We start from the raw sequence: 24,639 nt of genomic DNA, 5'->3' as shown, positions 1-24,639 counted from the left end.
TCCCATTGACAGATGAATGGATAAAGAAGATGGGGCACATATATACAACGGAATATTACTCAGCCATAAAAAGGAATGAAATGGAGTTATTTGTAGTGAGGTGGATGGACCTAGACTCTGTCATACAGAGTGAAGTAAGCCAGAAACAGAAAAACAAATACTGTATGCTAACACATAAACATGGAATCTAAAGAAGGCAGAGTCTTAACCACTGGACTGCGGGGAAGGCAGAAGGTATCCTTTCTCGGAAATAGTCTTTAAAAAGAAAGAAAACACTAAGAACAAAAAAGAAAAACATACAATGCAAACACAGTAGAAAATCAATTAAAATCAATTAAAACATATCAAGTAAATGAGTGAAATAAAGCAAAGATTATTGCCTGGCTTTATAAAAACAAAATTCAACAATCTCCCGTCCCGAAGAGATACAAGTAAGCTGAAACATAAATGTGCTATCAGTCAAGGTTTAAGATTTATTATGCCTTTGCAAACACAAAAAAGGGATTGTTACTATTACAAAAATATTAGATACTAGAACATAAAACTATGAAAATTTAAGAACAGTACGCCTTAATGTATAAACATTACACAATAATATATCCTAAAGAAAAGTTATGAAAACTGTCAAATATAATTATATCTGAAAGTGTCAGAAGTACATCACAGAAGATTGGATAAGAAATTAAAACCCTCTCAATGAACAAGATCCGCTGGGAAACATCACTTCTTGATCCACTACCCTAAATCTTGCAAGCACAAACGGTAAGATATAATTGACTGAATCTTAGCAAAAATTGTTGTTCATTTCTGTTTGCCACTTTCAACTTCCCCACTGATTTTAATCTTACAAATATCTATAGCGTCCAATCAACCTCTACACACCTCTCAGTGCGCTGTCCTGTAACATCTGCCACATGAGTCACTCAATAGATATTACTAATAAGTGCTCAATAAAATGCCTGTTGAGTAAACAAATATATACCAATATGCGAACAATACCAATAATATTGACAAAACAGCACCATTTGTTGAAAAGAATTCCAAATGTCTAAACAGTAGTTTCTTTTCTTCAAGCACCCTGAATAGAACACAACCTTTCTTTCTTTAAAATGCAAAGCCAACATATCATTTAAGATTATTTAAAACAATCTGATAAATACCAAGTAAAGTTAAAAAAAACTGATTTCTACTGACCTTGTAAGAATGTAAGGCGAAAATGAAGCTGGATTATCCTGCTCTGAGAAGAGGGGCATAGATCCTCCCATTATCCACAAACGGAAGTACAGAACAACAACCACCTTCAGAGAAAAGAAGATTCGGTAAGAAAGTCATTGTTTGTTGGGAGTAAGCCCCACCTTTCCGGAGGATACTTTCAGGTGCTTTACAAATACTTTGTTCTACAAAACTTCTTCTAGTGCGCATGTCTATAAAATCCTAACATTGAAGATAAGTGGGAAAGATGGGAACAGTTGGGGGTAGAGGGAAAAGTAAACAATGACGGTGGTGAGAGAAAGGCAAGCACATCTTAGTGAGAGCTGTCAGTTTCCAGCACTAATGAGCTGTTATCCACTGGTACCCACCAAAGGCCTTCCATCCACCTGAGGCCTCCCAATTTGCCCAGAATCCCACAGCTAGCAAACGCAAGATCCAGGAGTTGGACCATGTCAGTGGTCTCCAATGCCCAGTTTCTTAACCATTCCTCTCACACAGCCTTGTGAAAGTTAACTTAAACAAGGATAGATGATACTTCTGTGTCCTGAATAAAAACATTTGGAAATGCTCCAACTCTCAAGTGCCCTGGAGCAGACCACTCATGCAAGGGTTATTTCAACAATCCCAAGAAATATCTTGTGTCATTCAATGGAATGTTATCACTGAATGGTGCTATCCTGTTGCAAAAGTGCATAAGAAAACCAGAGGCCAGAGACACTTCTGTGAGGATGAGTTTTGTTTATAGAAGAATCCACCCACACAGATCTTATAGATGTAATTCTCATTTCAATAGGACCAACTATGTTGTTTCTGTTGAAGTCAGAGGGAAATCTTTGCTTCAATAAAAGCTAAAAGATTAATTTTGGGAGGTAGTTAAGGCTGGATATTTTCCCATGAATATCACTGACATTTCACGAATGCTTTTTATGTAAATAACCTCAAATCCAAAAACCTAAAATGAATGTATTGTGCAGCCAAAAGCATATCAGCAGTAAATAATGCCTAAGCAGCGATTAAAAATCACCTTAACACTCACACAAACTAAATTTAAATTCTTAAAGATATTGCAATGGAAAATGTCAACTATAAAAGTAACAGGAAAAGTATCCTGAAGGAACATAAATTCCCTAAACTACTGAGAGGGAACAGACTATATCACCCCAAAATATGCCACTTTGGCATGCAGATTGTTTTGAGCTGAAGGCAATTAAGATCCAAGGAACTCAGCCAAAGCTTTTTACCTCCCCCTTAGCTGCCTAAAGGAATGAACTGCCCTGTACCAGGAAGTGTAGGGCATCACAGCAATCATGTCATGTTCTTGCATTCCCAAACAATACTAAGAAAATACATCACTTCTGAAATGAATGTTGACTCATCCTTACTCTATGCAAAGATACTGGGGCATCCTTTAGAAAAATCTTTTGCCTCTTTTGCTAAAATTGTCCACTCAAAGCTCTCACCTCCTTCAGTTTTTGCATACTCATCTTCTTGCATACATGTTTTAATACTGACTAAAAAATAGCATTAATGGCTAACATTATAATCCAAAAACATTTTCATAAATTCTAGGCCTAACCTTTCAGAGGTCCTGCAACTTTTGGTTTGTTCTAGAATCCAGCTGTTCATGTTGTAAAGAGGTCCTGGCCATCCCACTAGAGAGGGCGGCCACAGGGAGAGGCTCTAGAGGTTGAGTTAGTGAGGTGACCTAGTCTGGCTGACAGCTGAACGAACCTGCTTGAGTAACCTCAGCCAAAAATCACGATGAACAGAAGAACCAGCCAGCTGGATACTGCCCAAACAAAAGCATTTAGGGCAGCTCTACGGTGGTTATTATTTTAAGCCACTAGATTTTTGGGGTGGTTTGTTACGCAGCAACAGATAACTGATACAGGCAGGTTTAGTTGCGGAGACAACTCAGCATCAGCACCTTGAAAGGGACTCATAAAATATTATAGTTCCTACTGTTGGTGTCATTGAGTTCACATATCCCTAGAAGGCTTCCATACATACATTCCAAAGCTTTGTAACATTAATGGCATGTAAACTCTTTGATCTTAAGATAAAATTGTTAGATGCTACTGCTAATTCTATAAAACAATCTGGATCATGTCTCTGAGTCAAATTAAGGTGAAATATTTCTTATCAGATATTTCAAAAGCAGTTATGTACTTACATAACTTATGACCAAAATGGCCCTTTTTAAGAAGGGCCTCATGGAAAGCAGGAAGTTTCTATTGCTGCTTGCAGTCAGATACCTGAAACAGAAAAGAGAAAACATCCTAAATAAGTGTCAGAGTCCACACGCATAAAGTTTTCCTTTCAGTGTGAATGCACTAAAGCTCAAAAGAAGGCTGGAAAGGATCACAGCTAAGAGCATGGCTTCTGGAGCCAGACCACATGGTTTCAATCCCCCAGCTCTGCTGCCTACTGCCTGGATGATCTTGGGCAAGTTTTCGATCCTCTCTGTACATCTTTCTCACTTATAAAAGAGGGGATAATAGTGGTATCTACTTCACAGGGAAGTTGTGAAGAATAAGTGTGATAATATATGGAACACAGCCTAGCACAGTCTGCTATAAATATTACTATCCCACCTCATCCCAAATGACCCAGGCATTCTGGCAACTATATTACGCGAGTCACAGGGATGATTTTAAACAAAATAAGAGTTCATTTGCCTACTGAATGTAATTTGAGAGGGACAATATCTTCCACCCACAAAATAGCTCAGAAATGTCCTACTTCTAAAAAGAAAAGGATGCTAAGGTTGTGTAAGGTTAAGTAATTTATCCAAGGTAACAATGCACTGGTGATCAGACCAGAGTTCACCCATATGCAACGGATAATTTCCTCACCTGCCTATGACCTTTGGAACCATACTAGGTTACAAGAATGTCACTTCTAGAGGGGCAGCAACTTATGTGGACCCTGCAGCTGCCACAGCTCACTCACTTGTACAAAGTGGGAGCTCTATATATGCACACAGAAGACACGTGATTGGCTGGTTTTAATAAAGACGATGAAAGGGAAGCAAGAGGAGGCTGTCAACAAACTTCAGGAAAACCTAAAGCAAGTCCTTTTCACCTACAGGCACATTTCTATATTTTAAAGTATAAAGTGTAGGAAAAAAAGTCAAATCAAACCACATAACCCAGTAAACATCTCCCACCTCATCCATATTTCCCTTGCCTTTTTTCATTTTTTTCCTTTATTTTTTTAGGAATAGTTTTTCCTCAAAGGAATCCTCCCCTAGTATCTCTTAAAATCTGTATTTGAATGTGGTATCTTCACACAGCAAGGATGTCCTGTAAGGAGAGAGATCCTTTTGCAAGACCTGAGTGGGTTAGTATCTCACAAAGAAACATCTAACTTGACTGCTTCCAAGACACATGTGGTTCCTGTTTTGTAACAACTAAATGTGTCCAAATGGCACAGCAAGGAGGACTCAGAGGCAGGTCCCTTCCTTCTTGCTTCCCTCTTCTTCTTCCAGAAAACTATACACGCTGTCAGCTCTTAGCAAGCCCTGGACTGGATCCACCACAAGCACACATTTAAATCCTTGCTTCTCCCTTAGCTTCAAAACAGACTTTGGCAAGGAGGAAGGCCAGGGATACTGTCAGCTCTCATGATGCAGGTGCATCGTTTCTGTCCCGAAATGGGCTTTAGGGAGTCCACCACTTCCTGAGACTATACACGAGATTTTCTGTATATTTGCATCTGTGCATTTCTTTGAGGCCAAGTCCTTGGCTTTGATCTCCAGTGTCAGCTAGGTCTGTGATTCCAAAAAGTTAAAGCACTGCTACGTGCATTTTCTCAGCCTTTTCTCTACTATCACTATCATTTTCAGGCCAACTCAACAAAAACCAGCTCTGGATATTCCTGCTATTCCTTTACAGGATGTGGCTAAGTGGCAGCAAGAAGGGAAAGGGGAAGGCAGTGTGGGAAACAAAAGGGTTGCAACACAGCTGAATGAAAAAGTCCTTCTTGGGTTGGTCTGCTTTTAGAAGCTTCACTCCTCAGGTTCCCTCTCTTGCTTATTTATTTCAACACAGTAGAAAAATTAGAAGTGGTTTCCTTTATATAAAACAAATCACAGGGTTTCAGATGTTAAAGTTAGGTTAATTCAATTTTTGTTTCACTGAAAGCTCACTATGATGGTTATTTCAGTGAGATATATTTATAAAGTGTTCCTTCATTTAGAAATTCTGCCTCCATGAGAAATTCTATTTCCTCAAAAAGTTAAATTAAAGGTACCAAATAATTTACTCTTAAAATGTAGCATCCCAAAGCAATGAAAGCCTAGAATGATACAGAGAGCAGTGGTTGAAAAAAATAACCTCCTTTCAAGATTTCAATTTCCAGTTGTTGACCAAAATTACATGAGAAAATAAAACAAAATGATGTGGCTCCCTTTTTCGGTAGACACTAGGTCAGAGGCTGAGATTCCTAAACTCATACAGAGAGAACTCTAAGAGCTGAATTTTCTGCAACTCCTCTTCCTCCCCCGCCTAAAACAAAATCAGACAATGGCATTTTCCCCCCTTAGTCCATAATGTCTGTGAATTAGAACCAAACAACAACAAATAATAACAATAAAAATAGCAAACAATATGTCAGAAACAAATCTAAGTGATGTAAATGTACTAATTTCTTTACAATTTCTTTGTAATTTCAACAATTCCTTGAGGAAAAAAACATTATAATTCCTCTTCAATAGAGGAGGACACTAAGAAACTAGAAGTAACACTTAACCATAATATCAGATTATCTCAGCTACTCATCTCAATCACAAGCTAATATAGCTGAGCATGCTTTATAAACACAAGGAGCTACACAAATGCCATCACTGATAAGTTTCAAATTCAGTCAAATTCTCCATTGTTTTCCCTGCAATGCCAGAGAACATGCCAACAGCAAAACCAAACCACTGAGGAAACCACTAGAATGGGAAGCAAGGGTCCAGGGTTCTATTCTTGTGCTTCCAACTAATTTGTCGCATGACTTGGTACAAATCTACAGGAGCTTCATTTCCTTCCTGTATCAATGATGGTTGGACTAAATGCTTTGATTTTCAGTGGCCTTGGCCTGCAGCAGCCTGAAGCAGGGTTTCAGTTCCCTGCCAGTGATTGAGGTTGGGTCATGGCGGTGGTAGCATGGAATTCTAGCCACTAGACCAGTGGTCAGTGACAAGGCCCTGGCTCTACGGCTTTGCAGAAAAAAAATTCCCACCAGTTTTCCTACGGAAAGTAGTGAAACAAGTAAAGTATTTATTAGGGAAAAAAAAAGATTAGTACATGTGGACAGACACACAGGCAGGCTCAGAGAGAGAGTTGCGCCCTCATGGCAGTTTGAATCACTTTTATGGGGCATTTCGTCCGTTTCCTTTGACCAATCATTTTGATTTGCCTGGTTCAGAGTCCATATTTGGTGTATCTCAGGATTTTCCCACATGTGCATGTACATCTCTTAGCCAAGATGGATTCCACCCAAGAGGCCTATGGGTAGGTTTGGCCACTCCCCTTTTGACCTCCAAGGAGCCTTTCTGCACACGTGTAGTCGGGGGAGGTCTCCTGACTTCAAGGATGAGGAATATGTGGTCTCATCTTCTATCTGGGCAGGGCCCAGCGTCCTCTCTCAATTGTCCTGTTATTCCCATCTTGGAGTATCCCATCAGTCCACATCGTTTGCCCTCGGGGCTCATCTGTCTCCTGCCTCAGTTTCAGGGTCCCTTTCAGGTTCAAAATATTATGATCCTTGGATGTTCTTACCAACTGATGACATCAAAGATGACAAATAAAGGACAACATAGAAAAACCTACTGAAAATTTTAAAAAGGAATATCAAGCAATTAGGGTGAAGTAAATACTAGTTGATCCCTCACTTTTAAGTAGATCCTTGGTAATTTGCTGTTGCACATGAAAAAATATGTGAACAGTAGTTTGGGGTCTTGGCATCTCCAAATTCTGCATTTTTAACAATTTCTGATTTTAGGCAAATAAAAGCAAAAGATCAAGATTATCCAAAACAAATTTCCTAATGAGTGCAACTCACACCCCAAGTTTTCTGACCCCCAATTTTTTAAGTACTAACATCCACCTCCTAAGTTGATCATGTTCAGATATTCAGAGCTAACTGGGACTTCTTCCTGAAGTTACCCTCCCTAGCTACTCAGTCCTCAAATCCCATTGAGAGGTCTTAGCTCTCACCAGCCACCGAAGTTGTAAACAGCTTTTTTCAGGAAAGAGCTCTGCATTTGCAAGGAAGAGCTCTCTGCAGGAGGCCCCTTTTGTCTTGTCACTTTAGCAAAGCTATATTTTAACTAACCTGGGGCCCAAACGCACCTTTGGAATCTTTTGATCACAGGATACTTTGCCTAACCTGTTGGTTCTTTCCTTAGATCAAAGAAATAGAGATGAAGAAGAAGTAATTAACAGACTAGATCTCTTCCCTAGCTTCCCCTTCAGTAATCTCACAAACAAACTGCATGAACAAGGTAGCGTCTAAAGAAAATGCTAAAGAAAGATCACAAGGAGTCCACAAGCCTGCACACGGTGGGGATGGCGATGACTCTGACCCCTTACCTCAGTGATTAACTGAGATTACTTCCCCTTTTTCTCTTTAATAATTTTCATGGCCGCATGGAATCTTCAGAGACTGTTTAGGGACACAACTCCGCCCCAGATTACTGGCTTTCTGATTAAAGCAACTTTTCTGCTTCTACCAGCATTTGTTTCTCTCCTATCCAGATCTGAAATCGGTAACAAATTCACCAATCTTGAGGGTTAAATGAATGCTTATTATTTTAAGTTACTGAACTTTGTTAACACAGAATTATTGTGTTACCAGCTAACGGATACATATAGCAAAATGATCCGTAAATGCTTACTGACCCAAATTGAATTTCAAAAATATTCATCTGCCTCCACTCAACTGCTTTTCCTTATCTGTGTTTTCCTTACTCTCCAGTGCTAGACCAGGTACAAAATAAGAACTCACAGTTTGGGGTCTGGACAGCGAGTTGGAGGATTCCTGGTGGATTAAATGAGAATATTATATTAGACTTTCCAGCCCTTCTCAGAAACCTGATAATTTTTGCCTTAATAACAGTTCCAGTAGCAAACATCTCAGCTGCAAGTTACTACCATTTAACAATGTGCTAATAAATTGGAACTTTCCTGGTGGTCCAGTGAGTAAGACTGCACTCCCAACGCAGGGGGCCTGGGTTTGATCCCTGGTCCGGGAACTGGATCCTACATGCATGCCACAACTAAAGATGCTGCATGCCGCAACTAAGACCTGGTGCAGCCAAAATAAATAAATAAATAAATATTAATTTTTTTTAGAAGAATCTTTTAAAAAAATATATACTAATAAATTATAAAAAGCTATATACAAAATTCCTTCTAGAATACCTGTCATGCCAATTTAATTTCTCCTCTTTCAGTGTAGTAAAGATTAACAAAGGGTCACATACTATGACCAAAAAAAGAAAGAAAGAAAAAGAATTTGAATTCAGAGCTTTTTAGAACAGGAGTTTAGAAATCCTGCTTCTCTTTGAAACGAGAGAGGAAAGATCTTTCAGCTGACCAACATAGCAAAGACACAACTCACATTAGAAAAGATGAAAAGATTAACAAAAACAACAAAAGAAATTAAAGTGTCTTTGGTTTCTCTCTTTGATGAACTCTCCTTGAACCCATAAAGTGTCTCATCTACATCTTAATAAACAATGGCATTCTATAGAGGAGCAGACCTACTTTTGATGTCTTCTTTGATATTCAAATGCAGATTCTAAAGGGAAGGAGCTATTTTAAGACAATAATGAATTTCTAAGTTCAGTCTACTCAGAAACCCAAATTGACTTTCAATGCTCCATTCTGTGGCTGTGGTAAAATTTCTTCTTGAAGAGGGGCCTCAGCACTGTATGACAATGGTACTGTGTCCACACTGAGGTCCATAACAAAGAGCAAAGTGCCCAAAATCCCAAAGGGGGAACAATGGACAAAACTTATTCAGGAAGTTTCTGAGATATCAGATTTAGAAACAGATGGGAGGTTTCCAAGTAGGTGGCGAGACCTGTTCATAAGGATAAATAAGAAAAGTTTGTGTTGTTATATCTATTTAGCAGTATGATTTAGGTGTTAAATTTCTTCTTAATGTACTTTAATTTTATGTTAATTGGTCATTAATTTAGTGCATGTATAAAATCTTTCTACTAACAAGAACATTTAACTTGCCAAAATAACAACTTATTACAAGAAGATGCATATTATGTATTTGTATGGCATTTTCTATGTCAAAGGGCTTTTCAATCCAGTCTAACGTTTAATCCTCGAAAGATCCAAATGAGGTTGGCAGCACAGAGAGCACTGGTACCATCTTGCAGATCTAGACCTAGTGAGCAGTGAATCCAAACCAGAATTGACTTTCTGATGCCAGATTCCATGCCTTTTAGCTGTATCTCTTGGTCTCCTCTCCAATGATGCTGAAAGACAGCATTTGCTACAGGGTTTCCTTTATTCCCATCAGTCCAAACTTGCTGCACACCAGAGTCTCTAAGAAACCCATGGAAATGAAATCACTGTTACTTGCAATACAAATCTGTGCTGATACACAAGTAAACTTTTGCACTAAGAAAAAGATTAAAAACAAACTATAATCATACTTTGTGATTTTATCCCTTTATTGGGATAAACGGACTGATAAATTAAGTACAATTAAGCCAGTGAAAAAGAGTATTTGATAACCTGGTAAACCGAAGAAACACACATGCTGTTAACAATAATAACAAAAAGAGTAGTGAAAGTTTATTGTGCCCCAGGCACAGTTCTTATGTGTACAATCCTTAGCACAGTCCTATAAGATGTACACTCAATATCTTTCTCTTACAAGGAGAAACTGAGGCATTCATGGTCAAGTAACTTGTCCCAAATGCCCACAGGTAGTAAGCAAGAAGAGTCAAAACATAAAACCAGCCTGTGCCCTTAACCACCAATGCTCTGCTATCTTTCAATCACCGCCAACTAAATCTGTTTTCACCCTCCAGGAGGATGCTTAAATTTCAAACACTACTCTCAGAAGTACAAACATATCAATAATACGTTTTAAAGGATGTTAATTCAGGATACCAGAAGATACCCGATCAATTTAGGAAATTAACAAAAAGGCCACTACAATTACATCACTATGAAAAACATCAAGCTATTCCAACAACAATATTTAATTTTTAATTATATAAGTTTCAGGTGGACTGCATTATAGTTCAACATCTGTATACACTGCAGAGTGATCACCACCACAAGCCACATCCATCACCACACAGTTGTCCCCCATCACCCATTTCCCCTACCCTCCAACTCCCCGCCCCGTAACTATTAATCTGTTCTCTGTATCTATAAGTTTGTTTTCGTTTTTTGTTTGTTCGTGGTTTTTTAAAATTCCACATGGTTGAAATCATACCTTACATGTCTATCTCTGTCTGACTTATTTCACTCAGCAAAATACCCTCAAGGTCCAAATGGCAGGATTTCATTCTTTTTAATGACTGAGTAGTATCTGATGAACACTTAGGTTGTTTCCATATTCTGGCTATTGTAAATAATGCTGCAATGAACAGAGGTGTGCATAAATCTTTTTGAATTAGTATTTTTGTGATATTCAGATAAATATCCAGAAGTGGAATAGGTGGGACATATAGTGTTGGGTTGGCCAAAAAGTTCCAAAATATCACGTGGAAAAACCCAAATGAACTTTTTGGCCAACCCAATAGTTCTACTTAATTATTTTGAGGACTCTCCATACTGTTTTGCATAGTGGCTACACCAATTTACACACCCACCAAGAGTGCACAAGGGTTTCCCTTTTCTCCATTTGTTGTATCTTGTCTTTTTGATACGTCATTCGAAGAGGTGTGAGCTGATATCTCCTTGTGGTTTTGATGTGCATTTCCCTGATAATTAGTGATGTTGAACATTTTTCCATGTGCCTGTTGGTCACCTGTAGTCTTCTTGAGCAAAATCTCAATTCAGATCCTCTAATTTTTTAATCGGGTTGTTTGTTTTCTTGCTGTTGAGTTTTATGAGTTCTTAATACTAGCTATATAATTTGCAAGTATCTTCTCCCATTCGGTAGGTTGCCTATTTGTTTTTATGATAGTTTCTTTCACTGTGAAAAAGCTGTTTGTTTGATGTAGTCCTGTTTGGTTTTTATTTTATTTTTTATCTTGCCTTTGGAATCATATCCATAAAATCATGGCTAAGACCAATGTCAATGAAGTTACTACCCATGTTTCCGTCTGGGAATTTGATGGTTTCAGGTCTTACATTCAAGTCTTTAATCCACTTCGACTTAATTTTTGTGCATGGTGTAAGATAATGGTCTAATTTGATCCTTTTGCATGTGACTGTCCAGTTTCCCCAACATTTATTGAAGAGACTGTCCTTTCTCCATTGTATGTTCTTTGCTCTTTGTTGTAGATTAATTTTCCATAGATGAGCGGGTTTATTCCTTGACGCTCAATTCTGTTCCATTGATCTATGTGTCCATATTTGTGCCAGTACCATGCTGTTTTGATTACTATAGCTTTGTAGTATAGCTTGAAATCAGGATGTGTGATACCTACAGCTTCGTTCTTCTTTCTCAAGATTGTTTTGGCTAATAGGGGTCTTTTGTATTTCCATACAAGTTTTAGAATTATTTTTTTCTAGTTCTCTGAAATATGCCATTGGAATGTTGATAGGGATTGCACCAAACCTGCAGATTGCTTTGTGAAGTACAGACACTTCAACAATATTAATTCTTTCAGTTCCTGAACATGAACTATCTTTCCATTTTTTGTATCTTCAATTTCTTTCATCAGTATCTTACAGTTTTCGGTTTACAGGTCTTTTACCTCCTTGGTTAAATTTATACCTCAGTATTTAATTCTTTTTAATGCAATTGTAAATAGAACTGTTTTCTTAATTTCTCTTTCTCATAGTTCATTATTAGTGTATTAAAACTACCATTAGTGTATTAAGAACTATTTTGTATATTGATTTTGCACCCTGTAACTTTACTGAATTCATTTATTAGTTCTAACAATTTTTTGGTGCAGTCTAGGATTTTCTATGTATAGTATCACATCATCTGCAAATAGTGACAGATTTACTTCTTCCTTTCCAAATTGGATGCCTTTTATTTATTTTTTCTTATATAACTGCTCTGTTAGGACTTTCAATACTATGTTGAATAAAAGCAGCAAGAGTGGGCATCCTTGTCTTGTTCCTGATCTTAGAGGCAACACTCTCAGCTTTTCACTGTTGAGTATGATGTTAGCTGTGGGTTTGTCATATATGGCCTTTATTATGTTGAAGTACATTCCCTCTATACTCACTTTGTTGAAAGATTTTATCATAAATGGATGTTGAATTTTGTCAAGCACTTTTTCTTCAACTAATGAGATGATCATATGATTCTTATCCTTCATTTTGTTAAAGTAGTGTATCATGTTGACTGATCTGCAAATGTTGAATGATCCTCACTTCCTTAGAATAAATCCCACTTTATCATGGTGTATGATCCTTCTAATATATTGTTGGATTCGGTTTGTTAATATTTTGTTGAGTTTTCCATCTATGTTCATCAAGGATATTGGCCTGTAATTTTCTTTTTTAGTGATGTCATTGTCTGTTTTTGAAATCAGGATAATGCTAGGTCTGTAAAATGCGTTTGGGAGGTTTTCCACCTTTTAATTTTTTGGAAGAATTTGAGTAAAGGTAATAAATTTTCTTTTAATTTTCCAGTGAAGCTCTCTGGTCCTGGGCTTATGTTTGTTAGAACCTCTTTGATTACTGTTTCAATCTCCTTGTTAGGTAATGGGTCTATTCAGATTTTCTATTTCTTCATGATTCAGTCTTAGAAGACTGTATGTTTCTAGAAATTTATCCATTTTTTCCTACTTTGTTGGTGTATAATTGTTTATAGCAGTCCCTTATGGTCCTCTGTATTTCTGTGATACCAGTTGTACCTTCTCTTTCATTTCTGATTTTATTTTTTTGAGCCCTCTCTCTTTTTCTTGGTTAGTCTAGCTAATGGCTTATTGATTTGGTTTATCTTTTCAAAAACAGCTGTTTTGTTGATCTTTTCTATTTTTTTGTCTTTATTTCCACTCTGATCTTTATTATTTCCTCTCTTATACTAATTTTGGGCTTCATTTGTTCTTCTTTTTCTAGCTCCTTTAGGTGTAAAGTTAGATGGTCTGCTTGGGATTTTTCTTGTTTCCTGAGGTAGGCCTGTATTGCTATGAACTTTTCTCTCAAAACTGCTTTTGCTGCATCCCACAGATCTTGATATGTTGAATTTCTGTTCTCATTTGTCTCTAGGTTTTTTATTTCTCCTTTGATTTCCTTGATGGCCTGTTGGTTATTCAGCAGCATGTTAATCTCCACATTTGTATTTTTTTCTTCTAACTGATTTCTAATTTCATACCACTGTGGTTGGAGAAGATGCTTGATATGATCTCAATCTTCTTGAATTTGCTCAGACTTGTTTTGTTACCTAAAATGTAATCTCTCTTAGAGAATGTTCCATATGCACTTGATAAGAATCTGTACTCTGCTGTTTTTGGATGGAATATTCTCTACATACCTAATTAAGTCAATGTGGTTTAATGTATCATTTAGTTTGATGTTTATTGATTTTCTGTCTGGATGATCTATCTAGAGTGTTAAAGTACCCTACTACTATTGTATTGCTTTCAATTTCTGCATTAAGTCTGTTAATATTAACTTTATGTATCATGGTGTCCTTCTGTTGGGTGCATATACATTTATAAACGTTATATCTTCCCCTTCAAGGGATGTCCCCTATGTGGGCTATGTGTCCTCTAGTTGAGGTGGGACCATGGCAGCTGCTGCAGTGTGCTAGTGGGTGGGGCTGGCCCCCAAAACAGTTGCAGGTCCTGGCAGGCTATGAGGCTTGGCAGAGGTGCAGGTGCAGGGCTCTCAGCAAGATGTATGCACTGGTGCTAACAGGTTAGATGGAGATTTCCAAAATGGCACCTGCGAGCACCAGTATTAGCAAGGTAGCCAGCCTGAGGTCATAAAAACAACCTCTACCATTGTCTCAGTTTCCAGGAGCATCCCTCTCTGGCAGATGCTTCAAGACTAGTAAGTGGGTCCCCTTCACCTATGTCCCAGGCTTTTTTTTTAATCCATTGTTTTTAACTAGAGTGAGTCTATTTGCAAGCCCTTTAAAAGCAGGTTTCCATCCTCTGTAGCATTATGGCTTTCCTGGATGTATTCCCTGTTGGTTTACTTTTTTTTTAATTAATTAATTTATTTATTGGCTGTGTTGGGTTTTTGTTGCTGCACACGGGCTTTCTCTAGTTGCAGTGAGCAGGGGTTACTCTTCGTTGTGGTGCGCGGGCTTCTCATTGTGGTGGCTTCTCTTGTTGCAGAGCATGGACTCTAGGCATGCGGGCTTCAGTAGTTGTGGCACATGGGCTCAATAGTTGTGGCTCATAGGTTCTGGAGCACAGGCTCAGTAGTTGTGGCACACAAGCTTAGCTGTTTCACGGCATGTGGGATCTTCCTGGCCCAGGGATCAAACCTGTATCCCCTGCAGTGGCAGGCAGATTCTTAACCACTGTGCCACCAGGGAAGCCTGCCATTGGTTTTCAAAGCCAGGTGTTTTGGGGCCTCATCTCTCCTGTGCAGAATCTACGGATTGGGGTACCTGATGTGGAGCTTGGATCCCTTGCTCCTCAGCGAAAAGGTCCAAAAACTTTATGATCCTTCTGATTGTGCATTGCCGCAGCTGGGGTGTGGTTTTCCTTTGGCAAGATTGTATCTCTGTTTCTCCTACGCATCTCAACGCTGTCCTTTCACCCTTTATCGTAGAGACTGTTTATCAAGTTTTCTGGTCCCTTTCAGAGGGAATTACTCCCTATGTAGTTATAGACTTGTTGTGTCCATGGGTGGAAGTGAGTTCAGGATCTTCCAATACTGCCATCTTAAACCTTTCCCCGAGCAATATGCAAGTTAACAAGCAAAATATTGAACACTAGAAGCAATATATGAAAGGAATAAATGCACACATTTAACATTTAAATAACAGCTAACATTTATTAGGTGAATAACATAGGCCAGAAACTTTTCTAAATACATGTATTAACTCTTTAAACACACACACACAACAACAATAACAACAAATAACAACTATAAAGCAGGTGTTATATGTATACTCGTTTTATAGATGGGAAAACTGAAGCATAAAGAAGTGAATGAACTTGCCCAAGATCACAAAGCCAGTAATTAGCAAAAGTGGGGCTTGAACCTATGCACCTGGGTGCCCTAGCCCACATCTCAACACTACACCACCCTTTCTGTACTTTCTGCACAGCCCCAGGGACAGGTGCATGTGATAAAGGACTAAAGGAGTTCAGAGAAGGAAGAAATCAACATGGGCTGGAAAAGGAAGGACGGCTGCAGGGAAGAGATGAGACTTGACCTGGGCCCAGAGGGACAAAAGATGGGAGAGCAGGGGAAGGCAGAAGGGGCCAAGAGGAGAGGTGCCCACACAGCTGCACAGGGACTGAAGTGAGCACAGCCTGCCCTGGGCAACGAGGGCTCCCTGAAAACACAGCAGAGCAGGCTCTACTCCTGTACTTGGTGCACTCCTCAGTGTTTCAAAGTCAAGTGTCTGAAATCTGAATAAAGAAAAGCTAAATTGAAACTGTAAAACCCTGATGGCTGAACAGCAGTAGAATATCCCTAAGTATGGTTGATGCTGATTGATGTTGATCCGTCTGCCTCTTGCTCAGCCACCTATGGGCAAAGTGGTCTCACCCAGGCCTCCCTTGCCCCTAAGCTTGCTTACCGGGTGTCACCCTTGTCACCAGGGCTCTTTAAGTACCTAGAGCAGAACTGCCTCTCCCCATGGTCCCAAAGCTGACCTGCTCCCTAGGTACCCAGGACACAGACGGAGCCACCACTGCTGATGGGAGAGGCCATCTTGTGTTTCACGTCAGCATCCTTTCTTGGTCTCTCCTCCACTGTTACATCCATGTAGAACACAGGCCAGGCTGGCCCAGCTAGGTGTCTCTCTCTCTCACTTTCATGCTTGTAACCAGGAGAGTAACTTAGGCTGGGGACTGTGCTACAGAGCCAAGCAGCTTAGATTTAGAGCAGGGAGAGGAGAAAGTCTCACTTAAACTTTTACAAAGCCACTTTCTCCAATCCAGCTTTCAAGCTAAGGTCCTGCATGGCCTACTCCCCCCCACCCACCCCCGCCTCATGCACATGCTCTGTGGCAACTCATAACAGAGAGTAAATCCAGAAGCTCTCAAGCACACATGGTTCCGAGCACTGAGTTCACGCAGCGGCCAAGGAGGACATTTGGCAGCCTGGGCTTCCTGCAGACTATGGCTCCTGAAATAGATCACCTCCCTGCAGCACTGCCCTTGCTGTGGTCAAAGGCCTGCAGCAGAGTAGGTGGCTTAAGAAAACACAACACCATTCACAGGGACATAAACAATGTTGACACAGGAAAAGAGAAACCTATTCTTGGTGAAACAAACATCCAGAGACAGCCCATTTCCCCAACTCCAACCCCTAAAGCCCTTTATATTTGAGGCAGGAGGACTGACTGTCAGAGCTGCAAGGACCAGAAAGCTGGGGTCAGTCATTCCCGCATGATTTTGGCAAACGTCTTTAAAATTCACTATTCCTACAAGAATCTTACTTTGGGGGATTCAAATTTTATTTCCCTTGGAACTCCATTTTTTACATTGAGGAAAACGTAATATGATGTTTATTAAAAATTCAAAAATTTTAATGCTTCAATTCTCAGCAATTTGGTTTTGTTTTTAAATTCCAAAGCTCATGTACACTGAAAGCTCCTGTGACAGCTATAACTAAGATTTCACAGTAAAAATAAGAATCACAGTGGTTCCTAGCACAGAGTACACGTAACACAGAAACAATCATTATTCAGATAACCGTCAGAGTTTTAATGTTTGCATAAAATGCCTACTGCTATTGCATAAGTTAGGAATCTATAATAGTTAAGTCTATATTTTTTCAAATGCATATTTCTTTTGGTTATATAACTTTTGAAACTTTCTCCTAATATCCTTCTAGACCTAAGATTTCCTTTTTAAATCATAATATAAAAAGCCTAAGTAGAAAAGTTGCCAAAGGAACTAGAAATTCCAGTCCCAGTCATATTATTCATACATATATTCATATATTTATATTTATGTTTTGCTTATACTTTCCAAATTAAACATTTAGAAAACAATGTTATAATATCACAGTTTGCTAAGTTTTAATTATCTGTGGATACGATGCCTTGGTTGCCAGGTAAGATCTCTGTGGGTCCTTCATCCTAAGGTGCTCTTGATATCACAGGGGCTGCTGTGCCTGGTGAACCTGGGAGGCGAGGCAAGCCCGTTCATCTCCCTAGGTCTCGGGTACCTCGACCATAAGATGGGCATCATCAATTCTACCCTACAAGGTTGTTGAAAGGATTTCAATGAGGTGAGGGTATATAAGGTGGTCGGCACAGTGCCCAGCTCATAAAGGCACCCAAAGTAGCCGTTATTATAAGAGTGACCACAACTCAGCTGGAAATACTAAAACCCTATTGCTTTTCCTTCATGGCCACAATATAAATGTGAAGAAGCTCTCTCCTTCTTGGAAGGAGAAGGGAAAGAAACAAAATATTTTCCGAGAAGACAAAGCTTTCACTTGGCTTTCAGCATTCTTCTCGTTCACGGGGCTCCTTTAATTCCACTTGAACACTGAAGTCAGATAGTCAAATGCAGGCTGTTTCTTGCACGAAGGAGTTTACTGGAGAGTGGCACTGAGGGGACTGAAAGGGCTGAAGTCCAGCTCACACTCCACTCAACACCCGTGCACCCTGGTGCTGCCTGAACCTGCCGTGAGGAAGGGGGCTTTTCCTAATTCACCCCAAAGAGCAAAAGGTGTCCTGACTCACACACCACCCACCCACCACACCCTGTGCCCAGCTGCGGCCCTGACCCATTATTATTTAATACCCACTAGACAGCTTCATTGTCCTAATGACTTCCAGAGTGACTTGTTTAATCTAATGTTTCCATTTCCTTTGCAGCTAATTTCATTTTCTCACTGACATACTATTACAGTGTTGCTATATTTCCAATCACCAAACCACCTGCAAAGTAACTTAATGTTCAATTAAAGAACAGCGCTTCTTTCTGTCTTAAGGCAGCTGAGTTTCCTTTTGCAGATTCAGCCTGGTGTTTTGCACAGAAGGCATTAAATTCATCAAAATGAAATTTTAAAAATCCTAATCATATAAGTCTTAACACTCCCTTTACAAACCCCACTGATATAAGGGCCCAATGTGACACTGCTATTTTAGCAAATGCATTTTTCCTGTCCTATACTAAACTTAAGCCCAACTAAAAGTTTCCTGAAAATTGTCTAGTCTGGAGTTTCCTGAGCCTAGAGATTTTCATACACAAGGCTGGACTGACATCAAGTGTGACCAACCAGTCCAGTCTTCCTAGCACTGGGGAGCTTGCTGGGACATGGGACTTTCAGTGCTGAAACTGGGAGTGTCCTGGGAAAACCAGGAGGAGGGGGCCACCCTGCGTGCCATCCTCTAGTAGGCTGGTGGAGTACAGTGGAATAAAACGCCAAGGAGCAACCAAACCATACGTCCTGCAAAATTAGTTTTTTTTCCCTCGCTCTAGACACACACACACACACACACACACACACACTCTCTCTCTCTCTTAATCCATGACTCACTGTTCCTTATAAGTAAGAGTTTAATCAAAAACAAGTATTTCTCTGGTGGAAGATATCTACTTATTGGTTGAGCTAACGTTAATTCTGAAAACACGAGAACTAGAATTTTCTCATCCACATTTTGCAGCTGTCAGACAAATCTTTTCTACTTGGATAAACCAATATAAGGTATTCTATATGGTATCATTTTGTTAAAACAACAAAAAGGAAGAGAGAGCGGGAAGAAACAAATGTTTAACAACCACTAAAACTGTACCCAGTCCCCTGTAAGTGCAATCAATGGACTTGTAACAACTGTATTTATGGGACCATAAAGCTGCCTGGTTGGTTGTAGTAGAGGCTGATATTTTAAAGCTAAATTCAAATCAAGCTTATACCAGAAATTACAAAGAATTTGACAATCTTGATTTTAAAATACACCATATCTATAAATGGTACCTAAAATGATCAATCTTAGCTGTAAACAAACAAAAGCAAACATTCTAACAAAACTAAAGTTCCAAATCCTCATAACCTGTAATTTTGATACATTTATTTATACTCTGCTATAAGTAAATGTCATATATCCATCCTTATTTTTAAATATTGGTAAAATTTAGTTTAAAAGTTTATGAAAGTTTTTCTATTTTACATGCCTCTCCTTTTTATTGTCTTTTCCTCATATGCAAGGTTTAATGACTACAGCATTATTCAAAATCATTCTCACTCTCTTTATACACTAAAGTTTCAATTTCCTGGAACCTGCTACTGTCAACAACATGTTAATAAAGCCAAAAGTATCAACAGATTTTCCCACTGTTTGGTGATCTCCTACTCATGTAGAAGAACTACATAATAAAAGTTAAGTAAATACTTTAGACTGACAGAAACAACAGACATTTATCATGAGAAGAAGAAACTCCAGAAGAATCTATTTTGATATGTCTTTTGCCCAAGTTAGGAAACCTGATCCCTGCCACAGTCAGCAACCAACTTCCAGGGGTCTCATCTGCACTCTACCTTCAAACCAAAGAAAGGCCATCTCTCAGGGTGAGAGACTGGGTACAGCCTTTTCAAGATGTGAGGAGGTGGCAAGCAGTGCTAATTCTATGAGGCAGGTTGTGGGAAGACATTCAGGAGCCTTTCTGAAACCCTGAAAATGTTAAAGTATGTGGGCTGAGCGATGGGATTCAGAATGTCCTGCTTGAGCAGTGGAGGAGCTGAGGGTGTGGGGCGTGGAGACTAAAATCACCCTGTTTGGCCCTGAAGGATGGCTGGTTAGCCAGAGACGGGTAAGATTCCTCAAGGGAGGAACAACCTAAGACAGGCACAGTCCCAGAGGGGCCAACAGGGGTGGGGCACAGACCCCCAATATCTGAGAGAGGTCTCCTGCCCCCAGGGCTGTTTTGCTCTCCACCCCCAGCTCAAATCCGCACCTGCTCAACTCCGACCCAGGAAGCAAACAAAGATCATTGCCTCAGTCATGTGAGGCCTTTGATTGTTTATGGGTGTAACCTGAGAATGTTAGCAGAAGAACTCAATAAAAGCCACGGTGGGATGAGTCAGCAGGGCTCTTGATCCCAGAGGTCTTGAGCCCCCCCCCCCCCCACTTTTCTCTTCAGTCTGTGTCTGTGTCTTCTTCAAGCTTGCGGCACCCGTCACTCACCTCGAGTCGCCGAGCTGGTCTCGGCAGCAGGTGATTAAGAATCATGCCTGATCGCAAATTCCCATACCAGCACTTTATGAGAAACTGATAGGTGGGCACCCACAGGAGGCCAAATGAAGCATTTCCTGGACTTGCAGGAAGGAGGCCTAGCTGGGCTCCACCAGCACGGACACCTGGGGGATCAGTAACTCCTGTCAGAGCTGGCTGCTGGGCCACAGTGTGTGAAAAAGAAGAAACATGTTGTCCTCATGTAATATGATTTGGTTGAAGAACAAAATAATACAATTTTAATCTATACTGTATGAGCCACTTTCTCACAACTGGATGATTTAACTTTTCATTTGCCAAAGACAGCTATTTCCATTATTATACTCAAATTTAATAAATACTGCAATACTCAGAAAACCTACGAAACAACCTCATGATGGGATTAGTGCCCTCATCAGGAGAGACACAGGAGAGCTGCTTCTCTCTCTACTTCCTGTTATGTGAGGACACAACAAAAAGACCATCTACAAATCAGTAAGCCAACCCTCACCAAGGACTGAATCTGGACTTCCTGGCCCCCAGGACTGTAAGGAACCAATGTGTCTTATTTAACCCACCTAGTCTATGGTGATTTATTATAACAGCCAAGCAGACCAAAGCAGTACCAAAATATTAACAGAGGCTACCCTTGGGTACTGATATTATGCATATCTTTTAATTTCTTCTTCATAATTTTCTGTAGTTCAAAATTTTTTAGCAGTTAACATGAAATACTTTTATAATCAGAAAAAAAGTCAGTGAATTCTATCATTTAAAAAAGTTTTTTATAAAGAAAGTTAAAAATATGAAAAGATAGAATCTTCAAAAGCCAATATGAGAGTTAAGGGCTGAAGAGCAGACAAAAAATTAAATTACTTGGGCTACTTCAGTAATTCTTAGGAGCTGCTGTACTATAATAACGATTACCCTAATATACGGCTATGGGGTAATCTCTAGGATATATTATTCAGTGAGAAAAAAGCATAAAATATGCTACCACTTATTTAAGATGGGAGGAGGGAGAGTTATTTATTTTAAATTAAAGCTAAACCAAACCGAAAAAGAGAAGGAAAAGCAGAAGATAAATAAGGAAAAAAGAAGAGTTACCTGCAGATGGAGGGAGGCAACAGAGTCGAGAGGACTGGGATAGACCTCTCTGAGTAGCCCTTGTTTTGTAGATTTAGAAGCAGTGTTTATATGATTACAAAACAATATCAAAGCCAAGAAAAAACAAACCCTAAAAATCAAAAGCAGCATGAAGCAAAGGAGCCATAACTATACAGAAAGGAACGATATCAAATCAGTTTAAAACAGAGGAGAGAACAGGTGTTTCCAGGTCTAGGGTAGAAAATGGATAAGATGAACATGGAATATCTGGAATATCAGGGAAGACAACTGTGGCTGCATCAAAAGGACACAGGGATCAGCCTGGAGAAAGCTTCCACTGACCAAAGATGGACATTTGAACATCAACAGAAATGAAACTGGCAAATAAAGCATAAGAATCAGGCACCTGTCCTGTATTGCCTACAAAAACAGTACCCCTAGGGTAACTAAATATTTCATGAAGGAATGTTTCTCTTGGTAGATATTCTAGCTAATGAATGAAGAGAGAATGACAGAATTAGAATAGCACTATTTTCCCATCCCTACTGAAATAACGGATCTAGGCATATGGCAACTCATACTACAAAAAAGAAAAACAAGCAGAATTATTTACTTTCTCCTGGAAGTATACAACACCACCTACAAAATATTCTTGCCCAAAACAGAAAGCCTGAATGCAATCAACCCTCTAGATCTAGCTCTCAATTTACAGGAAATACAGCAGATAGAAGAATACATTAACTGACATCATGGAGATGCACTCCGCGAAACACAGACTGGGAAGCATCACTGAACAAAATGAAGAAAAAAAAAAAAAGAAAGTAAAAAACAGAAACAAAAACAAAAAGCCACAGAAAAAGTGAGAAGGAAAAAGTCTCTGTAAGAGGATAAAATCCTCACTTTAGTAACCGCCAGCTAGCAGACACAACTAGCCTAAGTGCACTTACACTGACCAATCCTTCATAATTGTCCCTTGTCTCCACTCCCTCCCTCTCCCACTACACCTCATCCTCCCTCTGAAATGTCCAATCACCTTTGCACAAACTGAAATGGAGCTCAGCTCTTTCCCCTACCATTAACAGTTACCAAAGAAAATCTGTTTTCACTACTTAAACTAATGCTGGCTGTGTTTATCTTTGAGAAAAGGAGAAGAGAAGAGAAAAGAGGAGAGAAGAGAAGAGGAGAGGAGAGGAGAGAAAAGAGAAGAGAGAGAAGAGAAGAGAAGGGGATAGAAGAGAAGAGAAGAGAAAAAGAAGGAAGGAAGGAAGGGAAAAGAAAAGAAAAGAGAAAAGAAGTGAAAGAGTAGCAACTTATGGATTAATAGGGATTTTAGCAGCAAATCAATCAATTGTAGTGTATAGACACTATTTATATTCTGTTTAGAACAAACACGTGAAAAAAGGGGAAATGTAACCCCTGCCTATTTGATATTAAGAATTAGTGTTCTTTTAGTTATGACAGTCCTATTACAGTTCTGTTTAAGAGTCCTCTTAGAATCCTAGTGACATATGTATGCACTAAATATACAATATCTGTGATTTGCTTCAAAATAATTTCAGGGTGTAAAAGGGACTGATAATTGTTGACGGTGAAAAATGTGTACATGAGGGTCCATTATTCTCTTTCATCTAACTCTGAATTTGTTTGGGAATTTTCCATAATAAACAGGTTTTTTTTTTTTTAAATTAGGATAGTCATTTGACAAAGGACTAGTATCTATATTATATTTCTATATTATATTAAGAACTCTCCAAATTCATCAGTTAAAAAAGTTTTAAATCAACAAGCAATCCAATTAGAAAATGGCAAAGGACATGAAATGATATTACACTATAGAATATATGTGGATGGCCAATAAACACATGAAAAGATGTTCAATGTCACTAGTCATCAGGAAAATGAAAATAAGACCAGAATGAGATAACATTGATACCACTTCACATTTATTACAACAGCTAAAATAAAAAATAGTGACAATACAAAATGCTGGAGAGGGTCCAGAGAACCTGGACCTCTGCATTGCTGGAGGGAATATGAAGTGGTACAGTCAGTCTCCAAAACAGGCTGCAGTTTCTTAAAAATCTAAACATATACTTAGCCTACAAGTTAGCAACTGCACTCTTGGGCAGTTATGCCAGAGAAATGAAAGTTTATGTTGACACGTGTCCTGCACATGAATGTTCATAGTAACTTTATTTGTAACAGCCCAAAACTGAAAAAAAGTCCCTCAGTAGGTAATGGTTAAACAAACGCTACTAAGTCCACATGGTATGTCCATACCCAGCAATACTACACAGCAACAAAAAGAAACAAGCTATTGACACACACACCAACTTGGATGGATCTCAAAGGCAGTATGCTAAAAATAAATCTTCAAAGGCCATATACTATATAATTCCATTAGTATAATGTTCCTAAAATGGCAAAATTATAGAGATGGAAAACCGATTAGTGGTTGCCAGGGTTTAGGGTGATGACAGGGTAGAGGGTAGGTATAAGGTATAACTACAAGAGACAGCATAATGGCCTTCTTTGTGTTGACAGAATAATTCAGTATCTTGATTGTGATGGTGCTTATATGAATCTATAGACATGATAAAATGGCTCAGAACTACACACATACATTGTACCCGTGTCAATATCCTGGATTTAATATTGTACTATAGTGAGGTACAGTATAATCTTTGGGGGTAACTGGGTGAAGGGTGAAAGGGACCTCTCTACCATCTTTGTATCTTCCTGTGAATCTCTCAGGTATTTTAAAATAAAGTTTTTAAAAAATCAAGCTAATCTAATTCTAAAGTCCATGTCCGTTTCCCTGTGTCATGCTGCCTCATCAAAGAACATTAAGCTCAAAGCATGAAAGGT

At 39.1% G+C, this 24,639-nt stretch overlaps 1 protein-coding gene across 6 annotated transcripts in view; it reads right to left on the bottom strand.

The window, feature by feature from the left end:
• The window catches only part of TMTC1 (transmembrane O-mannosyltransferase targeting cadherins 1), a 264,322-nt gene that overhangs the window by 142,636 nt on the left and 97,047 nt on the right, over positions 1 to 24,639 (bottom strand). For 4 of the 6 annotated variants that reach the window (XM_057702301.1, XM_057702302.1, XM_057702307.1 and 1 more), the window contains 2 exons: positions 3,386 to 3,467; positions 1,195 to 1,298 (listed from right to left, as the gene is read on the bottom strand). The exons of the other annotated variants lie outside the window; for them this stretch is intronic. In XM_057702301.1, coding sequence (XP_057558284.1) covers positions 1,195 to 1,298; positions 3,386 to 3,467 — 186 coding nt within the window. The remainder of the gene's footprint in view (positions 1 to 1,194; positions 1,299 to 3,385; positions 3,468 to 24,639) is intronic. 6 annotated transcript variants of the gene reach the window in all.

This window comes from Hippopotamus amphibius, chromosome 12, assembly GCF_030028045.1.
Source record: "Hippopotamus amphibius kiboko isolate mHipAmp2 chromosome 12, mHipAmp2.hap2, whole genome shotgun sequence".
In the NCBI taxonomy this organism is placed as follows: Eukaryota; Metazoa; Chordata; class Mammalia; order Artiodactyla; family Hippopotamidae; genus Hippopotamus; species Hippopotamus amphibius.
This window is presented reverse-complemented; position numbering and strand designations above follow the sequence as displayed.